The 15,328-nt window shown below is 40.0% G+C and overlaps 1 protein-coding gene across 5 annotated transcripts in view; it reads left to right on the plus strand.

Annotated features, from left to right (window-relative positions):
• Positions 1-15,328, plus strand: part of GNB4 (G protein subunit beta 4) — a 72,366-nt gene that overhangs the window by 28,080 nt on the left and 28,958 nt on the right. For 4 of the 5 annotated variants that reach the window (XM_055568986.1, XM_055568989.1, XM_055568985.1 and 1 more), the window contains one exon: positions 7,653-7,749. In XM_055568986.1, coding sequence (XP_055424961.1) covers positions 7,693-7,749 — 57 coding nt within the window. In that variant the 5' untranslated portion in view covers positions 7,653-7,692. Of the gene's footprint in view, positions 1-2,100; positions 2,120-7,652; positions 7,750-15,328 lie in introns of those variants that run through there. The other variant, XM_055568988.1, reaches the window with a different exon arrangement.

Consider the following 15,328-nt stretch of genomic DNA (forward strand, 5'->3'; position numbering starts at 1 on the left):
CTCTTTCACCTTCATCGTGAGGCTCTTTAGTTCGTCTTCACTTTCTGCCATAAGGGTAGTGTCATCTGCATATCTGAAATTACTGACATTTCTCCCGGCAATCTTGATTCCAGCTTGTGTTTCACCCAGCCCAGGATTTTGCATGATGTACTATGCATATAAGTTAAATGAGCAGAGTGACAGTATACAGCCTTGACGTACTCCTTTCCCAATTTGGAACCAGTCCGTTGTTCCATGTCTGGTTTTAATTGTTGCTTCTTGACCTGCATGCAGGTTTCTCAGGAGTCAGGTAAGGCGTAAGATGGTATTCCCATCTCTTGACGAATTTTCCACAGTGTGTTGTGATCCACACAGTCAAAGTCTTTAGTGTAGTCAACGAAGCAGAAGTAGATGTTTTTCTGGAATTCTCTGCTCTTAGTCTGCCTGTCTACATCCAGTGAAGACTTTTCCATTAGTGGATGACTGTCTGACTGGTTTTCCATCTCCTGGCATTATTTTCCATATTTTTCTTTTCCCTACATGGGATTCACAATGCTTTATAAAATGGTTTGCCACTTCCCTTATTTCTGTCCTTTATCAATAATTGTGGGTGCAAAGGACAGCAGGAGGGCCAGTAGTCTGATCACCCTGTTTTCTACCAACCAAAATAAATGCCCGTAGAGACTTTGCTTCTCTGATTTTGAGCATGCTATTAGGTGTATAGTTTGAGGGAGCTACTGAACTATATCTCATGCAACCAAATTGTCCTCAAGAATTCACAATTTTTGTAGCCATATATCCACAGAGCCATTTTCAGTAACCCGATTGGCCACTTCTTGAGATCTTCCTCCTTCAAAGCATATTATTAGGATTTACCATCTTAGATTTCATCTGAGGGTATCCTTTTGCCTCTTTTTTACTCTTACCAGCCCCTGGACTTGTCTGGAAGTAGTTTACAATCCACTAGTCTATTCTGGATGTAGTTTTTTGGTGGGGGGAGGTGTATTCTCAGGAATACGACAGTTGTCAGATGGGAAGAAAACATCAACAGAAAGTCTGTTTAATGAAAATATTCTCCCTCTTTATTGACAGAACTAATATAAAGGGATCAGGTAGGGGCTCTCCGAAAAACAGAATCAGGCATGATTTTCTTAACAGAAGAGAATCCACTTTGATTTAAGCCATTTTGCGCTCTAAACCTGGCAGCAGTGCTTGTGCTTGAACAGGTCTCAGTAATTGATGATCTAAGGGAACAAAGTGGTCATGTATGGATGTGAGAGTTGGACTGTGAAGAAAGCTGAGCGCTGAAAAATTGAAGCTTTTGAACTGTGGTGTTGGAGAAGACTCTTGAGAGTCCCTTGAACTGCAAGGAGATCCAACCAGTCCGTTCTAAAGGAGATCAGCCCTGGGTGTTCTTTGGAAGGAATGATCCTAAAGCTGAAATTCCAATACTTTGGCCACCTCATGAGAAGAGTTGACTCATTGGAAAAGACTCTGATGATGGGAGGGATTGGGGGCAGAAGGAGAAGGGGACGACAGAGGATGAGATGGCTGGATGGCATCACGGACTCGATGGACGTGAGTTTGAGTGAACTCCGGGAGATGGTGAAGGACAGGGAGGCCTGGCATGCTGGTATTCATGGGGTCGCAAAGAGTCAGACACAAAAGAGACAGGACTGAGCGACTGAACTGATACTGAACTGATAAGGGAACAAATGGAGAAGGAAAAATGGCAACCCACTCTGGTATTTTTGCCTGGAGGGTTCTGTGGACAGAGAAGCCTGGAGGGCTGTGTAGTCCATGGGGTCACAAGAGTCACGTAGTGACTAAACCAAGAGAACAAAAGAATGTCAGGCAAGAGAAGTAGCAATAGCAAAGATAATATATCAGTTGTAAGGACTCCCAGTTTTGTTTCATTGATGAAGATTAGCCCGAAGGGCTCGAGATCAACCAGAATCTAAGGGATGATGATGTTGACCTTTTCTGACCCTTGTGACTTTAGTCAACTGAAGTTTAGTTTCTGTAGACCAGCCAGGCCCCTTCATGAATCTGCATGAACCCTTAGCTTAAAACTGCCTTAGTTATGCTGCTGGGGAGATAACTGCTTCGGGAAAGATCCCCTGTGCTCTCCTTACCTGCTGTAAGTAGTAAATCCTTCCTTCCAGTTTTTAAGTTGGTTGTGTCTGTTGGTGCAACACCCACCAGGAGGTGAACCCGGTTTTCAAGTAACACTAATAAGTTTTCATTAAAGAGCAAAAAGTTAGTTCTTGTTTTTAGCAACAGGCTTGAAAGGCAGGGAAGGCTGCTGTGATATTTTTCAGACATGAAAAGTTTGTGGTTGTCGTCTAGCAGAAGAAAAGTAATTTTCACTCTACCCTTCTGAGTTCTTGGCTGAGATGTCCTGTAATAAAAGATGAACAGGAGGAAAACATAGAAGTATAATGTGAGATACCCAGGAAAAAATGAGTAACTCTTTGAGGTACCCAAGCCACCAGCTTAAATACCATCTTCAGCTAAAGACAGAAGGAAGTTTGGGAGGTTAGGAGTGGAAACCAGTCTTCAGAGGTTCCTAGGAAAAGCAAGGGTAAGGTTTGATGTGCAGATTTAAGACCTTCCCTTCTCCAATGATAAGACTTGTCATTTGGAGTCATCCCTCACTTTATGATACCAAGAAGTACTCTTAAAATTGGAGATTCCCTTTGTAGATGTTGCTTTCCATTTCAAAGGGGGTAACTTCTACTATTGTTTTCAGAGTTGCTCTCATGTCTGTTTTTTCTCAAAATAATCCTCCTGCCCAAGAGGCATATTTTGGGGTGGCATGTTTTGCTACCCTTCACTGGGCACAAGCATCACAAGGGTTCTGATTTTGCAGTTTGGAAATTTTCTCAGAAAGTCCATTGCCTTATAATTGCCCCCTTATTTTCTGTTATGCCTTAAACTTAGGCTTAAACTTAGCTGAAGTTTAAGTTTTCTATTAAATAGAATATGAAGTTTACTATTAAATAAAATATGAAGTTTTCTGTTATGCTTAAACTTAGCTGAAGTCATGAGACTTGAGAATTGAGAATTCCGTGTGAGGACATAGAGTCACATAAAGACATGTCTGTTTGGAAGTTCCTTAAATATAGAAAAAGGTCTGTAAATGATGGTGAAATATAGAATCAGGGAGTTTTTTCTCTTTTTTCTTAAAGGGAGAGGCTTGAGTGTGTAGCCCCTAATGAAAAGGATGCGGTGGAAAGTGAAATGCTCCCCGCAGGGTTTTGTTGAATGAAAATGAGGATGTATAACTTTACAGTAGGCAACTAGCTTTCAGTACCTGAATACATTGATCAGTCGTAGCTTCACTAATAGCAGCATAAACAGTAAGTTCATTCTGATGTATTGTCATATGAAGTCTAGTCTCACCTAAGAGTATTCTTGCTGAATACATTGAACTTGAATATCATCTAGCCTGTAGATGTAACTTCCTTCCAATTCATAGATATTACAAAGGATAGAGAAGCGATACCTTGAAGAAGTAAACAGAATGTGAGATGATCTACAGGATAGGTCTCTCCAATAACTCTGTTATCATAGAGAAAAAAGAAAGCAGGAGATGGATTCTTCTAGATGGAGAGACTTAAGAGATATAACTAAATGTATTATAGAATCTTTAATTGGATCTTGATTTGAACAACTCTGACATAAAAGACCTTGGTGTGATAATGGGGGAAATTTGAAAATGGACTGGGTATTAGCTACTAGATAATTGTTAATATGGGAGGTTTGTTAATGGTATTAAGGTTTAGTAGGAAAATGTCTTGGTATTTTTGGAAATGTGTACTGAAATATTTTAAAGTAGCTTGATGTCTGTGTTTTTTAAAACATTTCAGTTCAGTTCAGTTCAGTCGCTCAGTCGTGTCTGACTCTTTGCGACCCCATGAATTGCAGCACGCCAGGCCTCCCTGTCCATCACCAACTCCTAGAGTTCACTGAGACTCACGTCCATCGAGTCAGTGATGCCATCCAGCCATCTCATCCTCTGTCGTCCCCTTCTCCTCCTGCCCCTAATCCCTCCCAACATCAGAGTATTTTCCAATAAGCAACTCTGCATGAGGTGGCCAAAGTACTGGAGTTTCAGCTTTAGCATCATTCCTTGCAAAGAACACCCAGGACTCATCTCCTTTAGAATGGACTGAGTGGATCTCCTTGCAGTCCAAGGGACTCTCAAGAGTCTTCTCCAACACCACAGTTCAAAAGCATCAATTCTTCGGCACTCAGCTTTCTTCACAGTCCAACTCTCACATCCATACATGACTACTGGAAAAACCATAGCCTTGACTAGACGGACCTTTGTTGGCAAAGTAATGTCTCTGCTTTTGAATATGCTGTCTAGGTTGGTCATAACTTTCCTTCCAAGGAGTAAGCGTCTTTTAATTTCATGGCTGCAGTCACCATCTGCAGTGATTTTGGCTTTGTCAAAATAAAGTCTGCTGCTGTTTCCACTGTTTCCCCATCTATTTGCCATGAAGTGATGGGACCAGATGCCATGATCTTAGTTTTCTGAACATTTAAAACATTTATGGGAGTATAAACATTTATTTTATTTATATTTGATTTATAATGTGTTACTTTCTGCTATATAGTACAGTGATTCAGTTATACACAAATGTATATATAGTTTTTTATATTCTTTCCCATTATAGTTTATCACAGGGTATTGAATATAGTTCCCTATGCTATATAGGAGGACCTTGTTATTTATCCATATGTAGTTTGTGTCTGCTAATCCCTAAGTCCCTACCTACCCACCCACCCCTCTATCCATCCTACCTGCCCCTCTCCCCTTTGGCAGCCACAAGTCTGTTTTCCTTGTCTGCAAGTCTGGTTTTGTTTTGTATAAATAGATAAGTTCATTTCTGTCATATTTTAGATTCCATATATAAGTGATATCTTATGGTATTTGTCTTTCTCTGTCTGACTTATTTCACTTAGTATGATAATCTCTGGGCCCATCCATGTTGCTGCAAATGGTGTTACTTTATTCTTTTTTTGGCTGAGTAATATTCCATTATATATATGCAGCATATTTTCTTTATCCATTGATGTCTGTGACTGACTTTAAAATACTTCAGCAAAGGGAACAAAAGTTGGAACAAATACAGTAACAATAGTAACAATTTGTAAACCTTCCCCACTCCAGTACTCTTGCGTGGAAAATCCCATGGATGGAGGAGCCTGGTAGGCTGCAGTCCATGGGGTCGCGAAGAGTTGGACACGACTGAGTGACTTCCCTAAACCTTCATGGTAGACATTATGGATGTCCATTATACAAATTTCTCTACCACTTTCTGTGTTTGAAATTTTTAAATAAAAAGACAAAAACAATAGAGAAAAGTGAGAGGTTCATGAACTAGGTGAAAAGGGATAATCAGAAGTGTAAGGTTACTAAAAAGATAGGGATAGATAGGATTTAAATCTCAGGGGGAAGAATTGACCCAAATGACAGAAAATTCAGCTCCTCTATCATGAGGAGGACCTTTTATTATGGAAGCTCCTTCTGTTAAGGCAGGAAACTCCTTCTTCTGTTAAGTTTCTGTTAAAGAAGCTCCTTCTTCCCTTCTATTATGAGAATCGTTGATACTGAGCAGACGCGATGGGTAAAAAGCTGCATAGAGTAGCCTGCTAAATAGCTTGCTTATATGAACTTGTAGTAGAACTAATGTGCCCTCCCCCGTTTGACTTTTCAATCAGTGTTTGGTAGTTTGAGCGCTGACTGAAAGAAAGGAGGGCGTTGGGTTTGTTGAAGCTGTGATTTTTGTCTGTCAAATGTGACCAAATTGAAGGGCAGGGGAAACTAGGGTGCTGGCAGAGTTGTCCATGAAGTGCTGGACCTGGAATCTAGCCTGAGTGAGAAGGAAAGTGCAACTTGCAACTCGAAGATGAGAAAGTTCTGGAGATCTAATGCACAGCATAGTGATTGCAGTCAACCATGCTGTGTTATGTACTTTAAAGCTGCTAAGAGACTAGATCTTAAATATTCTCTCCATAAAATAGAAATGGTAATTATGTGATGCAAAGCAATTATTAATGCTTTGGTGGTGATCATATTGCAAATATATAAATATCAAATCAGCATGTTGTACATCTTAGATTTACACGAGAGGTAAAGGGGTCCAGTTGGGTGCATACATGCTATCAGTGAAGGTTGTTCTGAGAAGGAACATTTGAATTGAGGTAAAGGTGCAAGGAATGAAAATATCAGGGGCAAGAGGCTTCCAGGCAGAGGTAAGAGCAAGTGCCGAGACGGAAGCTGGAGCCTGCTTAGTGTGTTCACTAAGAAAGCTTTCTAATGTTAAGAAGGCTTTTGAGTGTCTGGACCAGAGAGAGAGGGGGAAGAGGGAGCAGAGATATCATGTTAGAGGGATGTATAACAGATTGTAGAAGACTCTGCATTGATGTTGTTGTTTAGTCACTAAGTTGTGTCCAACTCTTTGTGACCCCATGGACTGTTTCCCACCAGGCTGCTCTGTCCATTGGATTTCCCAAGCAAGGAAACTGGAGCAGGTTGCCATTTCCTTCTCCAGGGAATCTTTCTGACCCAGGGATTGAACTTGCATCCCCTGCATTGCAGGCAGATTCTCTACTGCTGAGCCACCAGGGAAGCATAAAGCTTTATAGGTCAAGATAAACAGACTTTATGCTGAGTGGAGTGAAAAGCTATTATAGAATCTCAAGCAGAAGAGTGAATTGTATTTTCAAAGGATCACTGGTTTGCTATGTTTAGAATAGACTGGAGAGTGGGCAAGGGTGATAGGAAGGAGACCCAGTGAATGATAGTGGTGACTTAGACCAAGGTTGGAGAAGGCGATGGCACCCCATTCCAGTACCCTTGCCTGGAAAGTCCCATGGATGGAGGAGCCTGGTAGGCTGCAGTCCATGGGGTCACTAAGAGTTGGACACGACTGAGCTACTTCACTTTCACTTTTCACTTTCATGCATTGGAGAAGGAAATGGCACCCCACTCCAGTGTTCTTGCCTGGAGAATCCCAGGGACGGGGGAGCCTGGTGGGCTGCCGTCTATGGGGTCGGACAGAGTCGGACATGACTGAAGCAACTTAGCAGCAGCAGCAGACCAAGGTAGTCAGAGTAGAGGTAATCAGAGTTGGTCAAATCCTGGATGTTTTTTGAAAGAATGCCTGACATGATTTGCTGGTGGATTAGAGGTAGGATATAAAAGAAACGGAACAGAGAAGTTAAGGATGACTCCCAGGTTTTTGGCTTAAACAATTGAAAGGACAGAATTGGCATTTACAGAGATGAGAAAGACCAGGATGGTGTGGGGTTCGCTTTTGAAGTAAGTTGAGGTGCCTTTTAAGCATCTAGGTCCGAATGTCTCTTGGTACCTTTGGCACTGTTGTAAAGTATTTCTCATTGACTCAGTTCTAGTCCTAATTGGCTATAATTAAGTCTTGAAGACTACTACTCAGGGTGTCTCTTCCATCCTCTCATCCCATTCCTCCATAATATCCTTTAGTAAATAATCTAGATCTGTATTTACTAAGCCATTTTAAGTTCTAGTAATAATGATTGCATTTGAGATTCAGAAGAACCAGTTATATGTCAGAATTTAAAAAGTAGATTAATATGTAAATAGAGAAGTGAATCAGTCTTTCTCTTTTTCTTTTGTACAGGACTTTCATTTGTTAGTTTCTACCGTGAGGAAATTCAAGGATGAGTGAGCTGGAACAACTGAGGCAGGAAGCCGAGCAGCTACGGAATCAGATCCAGGTAAGAGCAAACTTTTTCATTTTGAAATTTTATTAACACTTTTATGAACTACTAGTGATGAACAACAGAGAAGGCAATGGCACCCCACTCCAGTGCTCTTGCCTGGAAAATCCCATGGACGGAGGAGCCTGGTGGGCTGCAGTCCATGGGGTCACTAAGAGTGGGACATGACTGAGCGACTTCACTTTCACTTTTCACTTTCATGCATTGGAGAAGGAAATGGCACCCCACTCCAGTGTTCTTGCCTGGAGAATCCCAGGGACGGGGGAGCCTGGTGGGCTGCTGTCTATGGGGTCACACAGAGTCGGACACAACTAAAGCAACTTAGCAGCAGTGATGAACAAAATTTGAATATTAGTTTGGATATATTAAATAATTTTTGAAGTGAGAAATGGTCACTTTGTTTTTATCATGCCTCTAAAGAACACTCCAGAAGTCATTTCTAACAAATACCTATGTAGACCAGGGACCTCTCTGTCCCTAAGAGGTTAATATTGTACATGTAATCCCTGCTGACATCATCCTCTTCTACTCACACACCTGGAATCACAGAATTGATGCTTTTGAACTGTGGTGTTGGAGAAGACTTTTGAGAGTCCCTTGGACTGCAGGGAGATCAAACCAGTCAGTCCTAAAGGAAATCAACCCTGAATATTCATTGGAGGGACTGATGCTGAAGCTGACGCTTGAATACTTTGGCCACCTGATGCGAAGAGCTAACTCATTAGAAAAGACCCTGATGCTGGGAAAGACTGAAGGCAGGAGTAGAAGGGGATGACAGAAGATGAGATGGTTGGATGGCATCATCAACTCAATGGACATGAGTTTGAGCAAGCTCCAGGACATGGTAAAGGACAGGGAAGCCTGGCATGCTGCAGTCAGTCCATGGGGTCTCAAGGAGTCAGACAGACTGAACAACAGCAATACAATGAGGCAGATATTATATTGTAACATACTAGAAAATTAATCTCTAAAACGTTAGATTGCAGAAAAACATTAAAAATAATTAGTGGCATAATGCTGCTTCTAAGTTGCTTTAGTTGTGACCAACTCTTTGCAACCCCATGGACTGTAGCCCTTCAGGCTCCTCTGTCCATGGGATTCTCCAGGCAAGAATACTGGAGTGGGTTGCCGTTTCCTTCTCCAGGGGATCTTTCTAATCCAGGGATCGAACCCGTGTCTCTTTTGTCTCCTGCATTGTCTGGCGAGTTCTTTACCACTTGTGCCACTTGGGAAGTCCAGTGGCATAATAAAGTCATGTCTGTCTTCTTTACTCTCGGAAATCAACTCAAAACAGTAAAGAGCATGAGGAACAAATACAACTTCATCTTTAACAAAATTTAAAAACACTTAGAACTTCAGACCCTAATATAATGGGGGAAAGTCATCAAATATCAGGGTGTGGACAGGCTCTAAAAGGAGAATTCTAAGACTGTAAATCTTTTTTTTTTTTTTTTTTTTAGACTGTAAATCTTAAATTCCCACAGGGACAGCATCATTGCTTTCTTTTGGAACAATGGAAACATGCTTCTCTGGACTGAGGAATGGCAAGGAAGACAGAGATAAAAAGGAAAGGGTATAGACATGCCATCTTTTAGGAAGCCTCTTGGTGAGCAGGGTAGAGGAGAGACTAAATTGTGTGTAGTGTGGTGCTACCTACTTCTTTTCACAGGGAAAAGTAAAGGTTAAACAACTTAGAAATGAAGAACCTCATTATGAAGCAGGAAGAATCCAAGTTATTAGTAACTTGGAACACTGCTGTGATCCTCCAATATGAGAGAGATGAATCTTTTGCAGCAGTAATTTCAGAATACTTACCTAATTTAAAAGTGAAGATTAAAAAGAAAAAGGAACAATTGTAGGATCTATACAGAGGTATTACAGGAAGGAGAGGAAGGGAGTAGAAAAAACAAATTGTGGGTAAAGAACAGTCAGCAGAAAAATGTTGATATGAGTGGATTAAAACTATAACCAGTCTTCAGTTCAGTTCAGTTGCTCAGTCGTGTCCGACTCTTTGTGACCCTGTGGAGTGCCACATGCCATGCCTCCTTGTCCATCACCAATTCCCAGAGTTTACCCAAACTCATGTTCATTGAGTTGGTGATGCCATCCAACCATCTCATCTTCTGTTGTCCTGTTCTCCTCCCGCCTTCAATCTCTCCCAGCATCAGGGTCTTTTCCAGTGAGTCAGTTCTTTGCATCAGGTGGCCAAAGTATTGGAGTTTCAGCTTCAACATCAGTCCTTCCAATGAACACTCAGGACTGATCTCCTTTAAGATATACTGGTTGGATCTCCTTGCAGTCCAAAGAACTCACAAGAGTCTTCTCCAACACCACAGTTCAAAAGCATCAATTCTTTGGTGCTCAGCTTTCTTTATAGTCCAACTCTCACATCCATACATGACTACTGGAAAAACCATAGCCTTGATGAGATGGACCTTTGTTGGCAAAGTAATGTTTCTGCTTTTTAATATGCTGTCTAGGTTGGTCATAACTTTCTTTCCAAGGAGCAGCCAGTCTTATTCCCAGGAATTCAGGAAGTTAATGGTTTAGATGTGAATGAGAACTCTGAGTGGATACCTTAGGTGTCTAAGCAAAGCTGTCAGAGGGGTATTTATTTTGCCTGGGATGATCAGAGAAGGCTTCACAGGCTAATCTCTGAGTTAGATGTTGCTGCCACCACCAGAATGGATTCTCCAGCATTTCTTTATCTCACTTGTTCCAGATCCTGAGCAGGATTGACTGACGGGCCAAGCACATTGGTTATATGGCCATCTCATTTTAAAAAATTCTGTTCTCTGTATCTATAAGCTTGGGTGTTTTTTTGTTTGTTTGATTGAGCATGTGAGATTGTATGGTATTTGTCTTTCTCTGTCTGACATATTTCTCTTTTAGTGTAATGCCCTCAGGGTCCATCCATGTTGTCAGCACAAGTGGCAAGATATTCTTTTTATGGCTGAGTGTGAACTCTGGGAGTTGGTGATGGACAGGGAGGCCTGGCGTGCTGCGATTCATGGGGTCGTGAAGAGTCGGACATGACTGAGCGACTGAACCGAACTGAACATTCCACTGTGTGTGTGTGTGTGTGTGTGTGTGTGTCCTTTCGTCTGTCAGCAGATACTTGGTTGCTTCCGTATGTTGATTATTATAAATAATCCTGCAGTGAACATGGGGATGAGTATATCTTTTCAAGTTAAGGTTTTTGTTTTCTTTAGATAAATACCTAGAAGTGGAACAGCTAGATAATACGGTGGTTCTTTTTATAATTTTCTGAGGAACCTATATACTAATATACTATTTTCCATAGCGGCTGCACCAATTTACATTCCCACTAACAGCACTCAAGTTTCCCTTTTCTCCACATCCTCATTGACACTTGTTATGCTCTCTTAAAAAATTTTTTTTTGTTTTTCTGTTTTTTGTTTTATTTTTTTAATTTTTATTTTTTATATTTTGGCTGCACTGTGCAGCATGTGGGCTCTTAGTTCCCCAGTCAGGGATGGAACCCATGCGCCCTGCACTGGAAGCACAAAGTCAACCTCTGGACCACTAGGGAAGTCCTTCTCCTGTTTTTGATGATAGCCATTCGGACAGATGTGAGATACTATCTTATTGTGGTTTTTCTTTTCATTTCCCTGATGATCAGTGATTTGAGCAAGTTTTCACGTATCTGTTGGCCCATCTATATGTCTTTTTTGGAAAATGGTATAAGATAGTGATCTCGTTTCATTCTTTTGCATGTAGCTGTCCAGTTTTCCCAACACCACTTATTGAAGAAACTGTCTTTTCCCCCCTATATATTCTTGGCTCCTGAGTTGTAAATTAATTGATCATGTATGTGTGGGTGTGTTTCTGTGCTCCCTGTTCTGTTCCATTGATCTATGTGCCTGTTTTTGTGCCAGTATTATATTATTTTGATTACTATAGATTTGTAATATGTTAATGCTTGGAAATCAAGACATGTGATACCTCCAGCTTTGTTCTTTCTCAAGACTGCATTGGCTGTTTGCAGTCTTTTCTGGTTTTATATAAATCTTAGGATTATATGTTCTGTTTCTTTGAAAAATGATATTGGGATTTTGATAGGGATTGCATTGAATCTAGATTGTTTTTGGTAGAATGGACATTTTAACAATATTCTTCCAATCCACTGAGTACAGAATATCTTTTCATTTATCTGTGTCATCTTCACTTTCTTTCGTCAGTGTCTTAGTTTGCGGTGTACAGGTCTTTTGTGTGCTCAGTCGCTCAGTCATGTCCGACTCTTTGTGACCCCGTGAACTGTAGCCTGCTAGGCTCCTCTGTCCATGGGATTTCCCAGGCAAGAATACTGAAGTGGGTTGCCATTTCCTACTCCAGGGGATCTTCCTGACACAGGGATTGAACCTGCATCTCGCGTCTCCTGCGCCTCCTGCATTGGCAGGCAGTTTCTTTACCATTGCACCCTCTGGGAAGCCCACAGGTCTTTTATATTCTTGGATAAATTTATTTCCAGGTGATTTATCCTGTTTGATGTAATTGTAAATGGGATTGTTTTCTTAATTTCTCTTTCTGATAGTTCATTATTAGTGTATAGAAACGCAGCAGATTTATATATACTTATTTTGTATATTTCTGTATAATTGTATGTTTACATATTTCTATATATATGCAACGTTACCAAATTCCTTTATTAGTACTCAGTTTTTGATTGAGTCTTTAGTGTTTTCTGTTTGTAATATCATGTTATTTGCAAGTAGTGATAGTTTTACTTCTTCTGTCAAGTTTTAATGCCCTTGGTTTTATTTCTGTTTGGACTTGCAATACTATGCTGAATCAAAGTGGCAAGAGTGGGCATCTGTGTCTTGCTCCTGATCTTAGAGGAAAAGCTTCAAGCTTTTCACCATTGAGTATGATGTTATATATGTATGGTGTTGTATATGTCATATTTATCATGTTGAGATACATTCCATCTATGTCCACTTTGTTGAGACGTTTTTCTTTTTTAACCGTAAATGGCTATTGAATTTTGTCAAAAGCTTTTTCTGCATGTGTTGAGATAACTGTATGATATTTATCCTTCATTTTGTTAATGTGTTATATCACATTGATCTGTGGGTGTTGAACCGTACCTACATCCCTTGAATAAATCCCATGTGATTATGGTGTATGATCCTTTTGATGTATTGTTGAATTCGGTTTGCTAATATTTTGTTGAGGATTTTTGAATCTATGTTCATCACGGATGTCAGCGTGCAGTTTTCATTTCTTGTGATGTTCTTGTCTGAAGTGCTTGGCCAATTATTTGGTCACATGTCAATTTAATTTAGTTCTCGTAGTGACCCTGTGAGGTAGGTGGTCCTACTTCATTTTGTAGTTGAGGAAACTGAGCCTCAGTGAGATTAAGAAACTTGTGAAGGTAACATAACTTAGAAGTGGTAGATCCAGGACTCAAACCAGGTGTATTTTGGTTCCAGAACTGGTGCCAAAGGTACCACTATGGACCTGCCACCCAGCCCGGTCTAACATCTGGCTTTGTAGCCTGTGCTATAGCCACATGAATTTCTTGTCATTCCCTGAGCACGCACTGCTCTTTTCTGCTTTCTTGCTTTTTTCCAAATCTTTTACTTTGCCTGGAATTATACTTCTCTGCTCTAATTTTGCTCCTGGGACTTCTATTCATTGCATCCTAGTCTTCCTTTAAAAAGCCACCTCAAAGTCCTCCACTTGTATTTCTTTTTCTTTTGCTGGAAGGCAGCATGGCCTGATGGAAAAGTACATGGATTCCTCTTTTAATTATGTTGTGGTCAGGACACATTTACAGATTTTTTGATGCTCAGTATCTTTGCTATAGAGTATGACTACTAAAGCCCGCTATATAGGTTTATGGAGAAGAATGAAACAAATGACACATAAAGGACTTAGACCAATGCCAGTAAGTGGCGGTTTTTTGTACAGCTTTTTAGGTTTGTGTTATAGGGTTGATTGCAGCTTGCTTTGTATTATAGTTCCTTGTGCGTGTTTGCCTCCACCACCTGCGTCTGACTGGAAAATTCTGTGTCTTAATCATCTTTATATCTCACCGGCATCCAAGTAGAATGTCATGAGCATATAGCTCACTGAATCATCTTACATGATTTCAAGTAACCACATATATATAAAATACTGCATACTTTTCAGTTTAATGTCATGCTATAATTAAAAATCCTTTCTTCCTTCTTTCCTTTTTTTTTCTCTCTTAATTCCAGAAATATAACTTAACTGTATGTTTAACTAAGGTATAAATACATGACATAATAGAAATGTATGCTATTTGGTACAATACATGATTCATTAAAAAATTTTGTGTTTTATATTTGAGTATCATTGATTAACCATGATTCATTTTAAATTGAAAAAAATAGAAATAGAAAAAACATAGATTTTCTTTTGTAATTTCTGCTTGTTTGATTTGGAGTGAGAAGCAACACTTTTTGCTCAAAGATGTTAATATCAGAGCTTGCATTTCTTAAGGTGGACAGTAATAAATTCAGCTGTTAATTGGGAATGAATCCCTTATATTCAGTTTTATAGTGAATATAACTTTATTAGACTAAGTTCAATAATGTTCACTTGCAGTGTTGTTAATATTAAGGTTAGCTCTGTGAGGGCAGGGATTTTTGGTCTGCTGCTGTTTCCATGGTGCCTAGAGTAGTATCTGACACAGTGTACAACAGACATTTTTTATTGAATGACTGAGTTAAGAAAAATAACCTAAACAATGATAGTTCGTTTTCATAAAGCTTAAAATCAGAGAGCTCTTTTTATAGACTTTAGTCTTCAACTGCACCGTTTTTGGACATGCCTCAGGCCATCACTGTTATTTCTGGAAGTTCTTTTCATTGTAGGAGAGTGGGCTAAATTATTCCCTGCCAAATCAGGTTTCTAAACCCACAATTACACTGAGAATGAGAGAATCAAATCATATGTTTGTGTAACTACTTATGAACACCTTTATATATAAATATTCTAAGTGTTTATAAATAGGTCAAAGGACACCAAAAAGATTGTATATCCATTTAGCCTTTATTGCAGGCTAATGCAACAAAGATCTGTTGGAGAAGGGATAGACTACCCACTCCAGTATTCTTGGGCTTCCCTTGTGGCTTAGCTGATAAAGAATCCACCTGCAATGTGGGAGATCTGGGTTCGACCCCTGGGTTGGGAAAATCCCTTGGAGAAGGGAAAGGCTACCCACTCTAGTATTCTGGCCTGGAGAATTCCATGGACTGTATAGTCCATGGGGTCTCAAAGAGTTGGACACACTGAGTGACTTTCACTTTCACTTTCCCATGTATATGAATCTTCTAAATTTATTATTAACTGATAAACTTGATTTAAAACATTTTGTGTGTGTGTGTGTATGTTAGTTGCTTAGTCGTGTCCAACTCTTTGCGACCCCATGGACTGTAGCCTACCCAGCTCCTCTATCCATGGAATTTTCCAGGCAAGAATACTGGAGTGGGTTGCCATTTCCTTCTCTGTTAAAACATTTTATTGGTTATTAAATATGTCCTTTGCTTGCTTTTACTTAACTTTGTTACATTGATTTTTGTTTCAT

This window comes from Bubalus kerabau, chromosome 2 (genome assembly GCF_029407905.1).
Source record: "Bubalus kerabau isolate K-KA32 ecotype Philippines breed swamp buffalo chromosome 2, PCC_UOA_SB_1v2, whole genome shotgun sequence".
Classification (NCBI taxonomy): domain Eukaryota; kingdom Metazoa; phylum Chordata; class Mammalia; order Artiodactyla; family Bovidae; genus Bubalus; species Bubalus kerabau.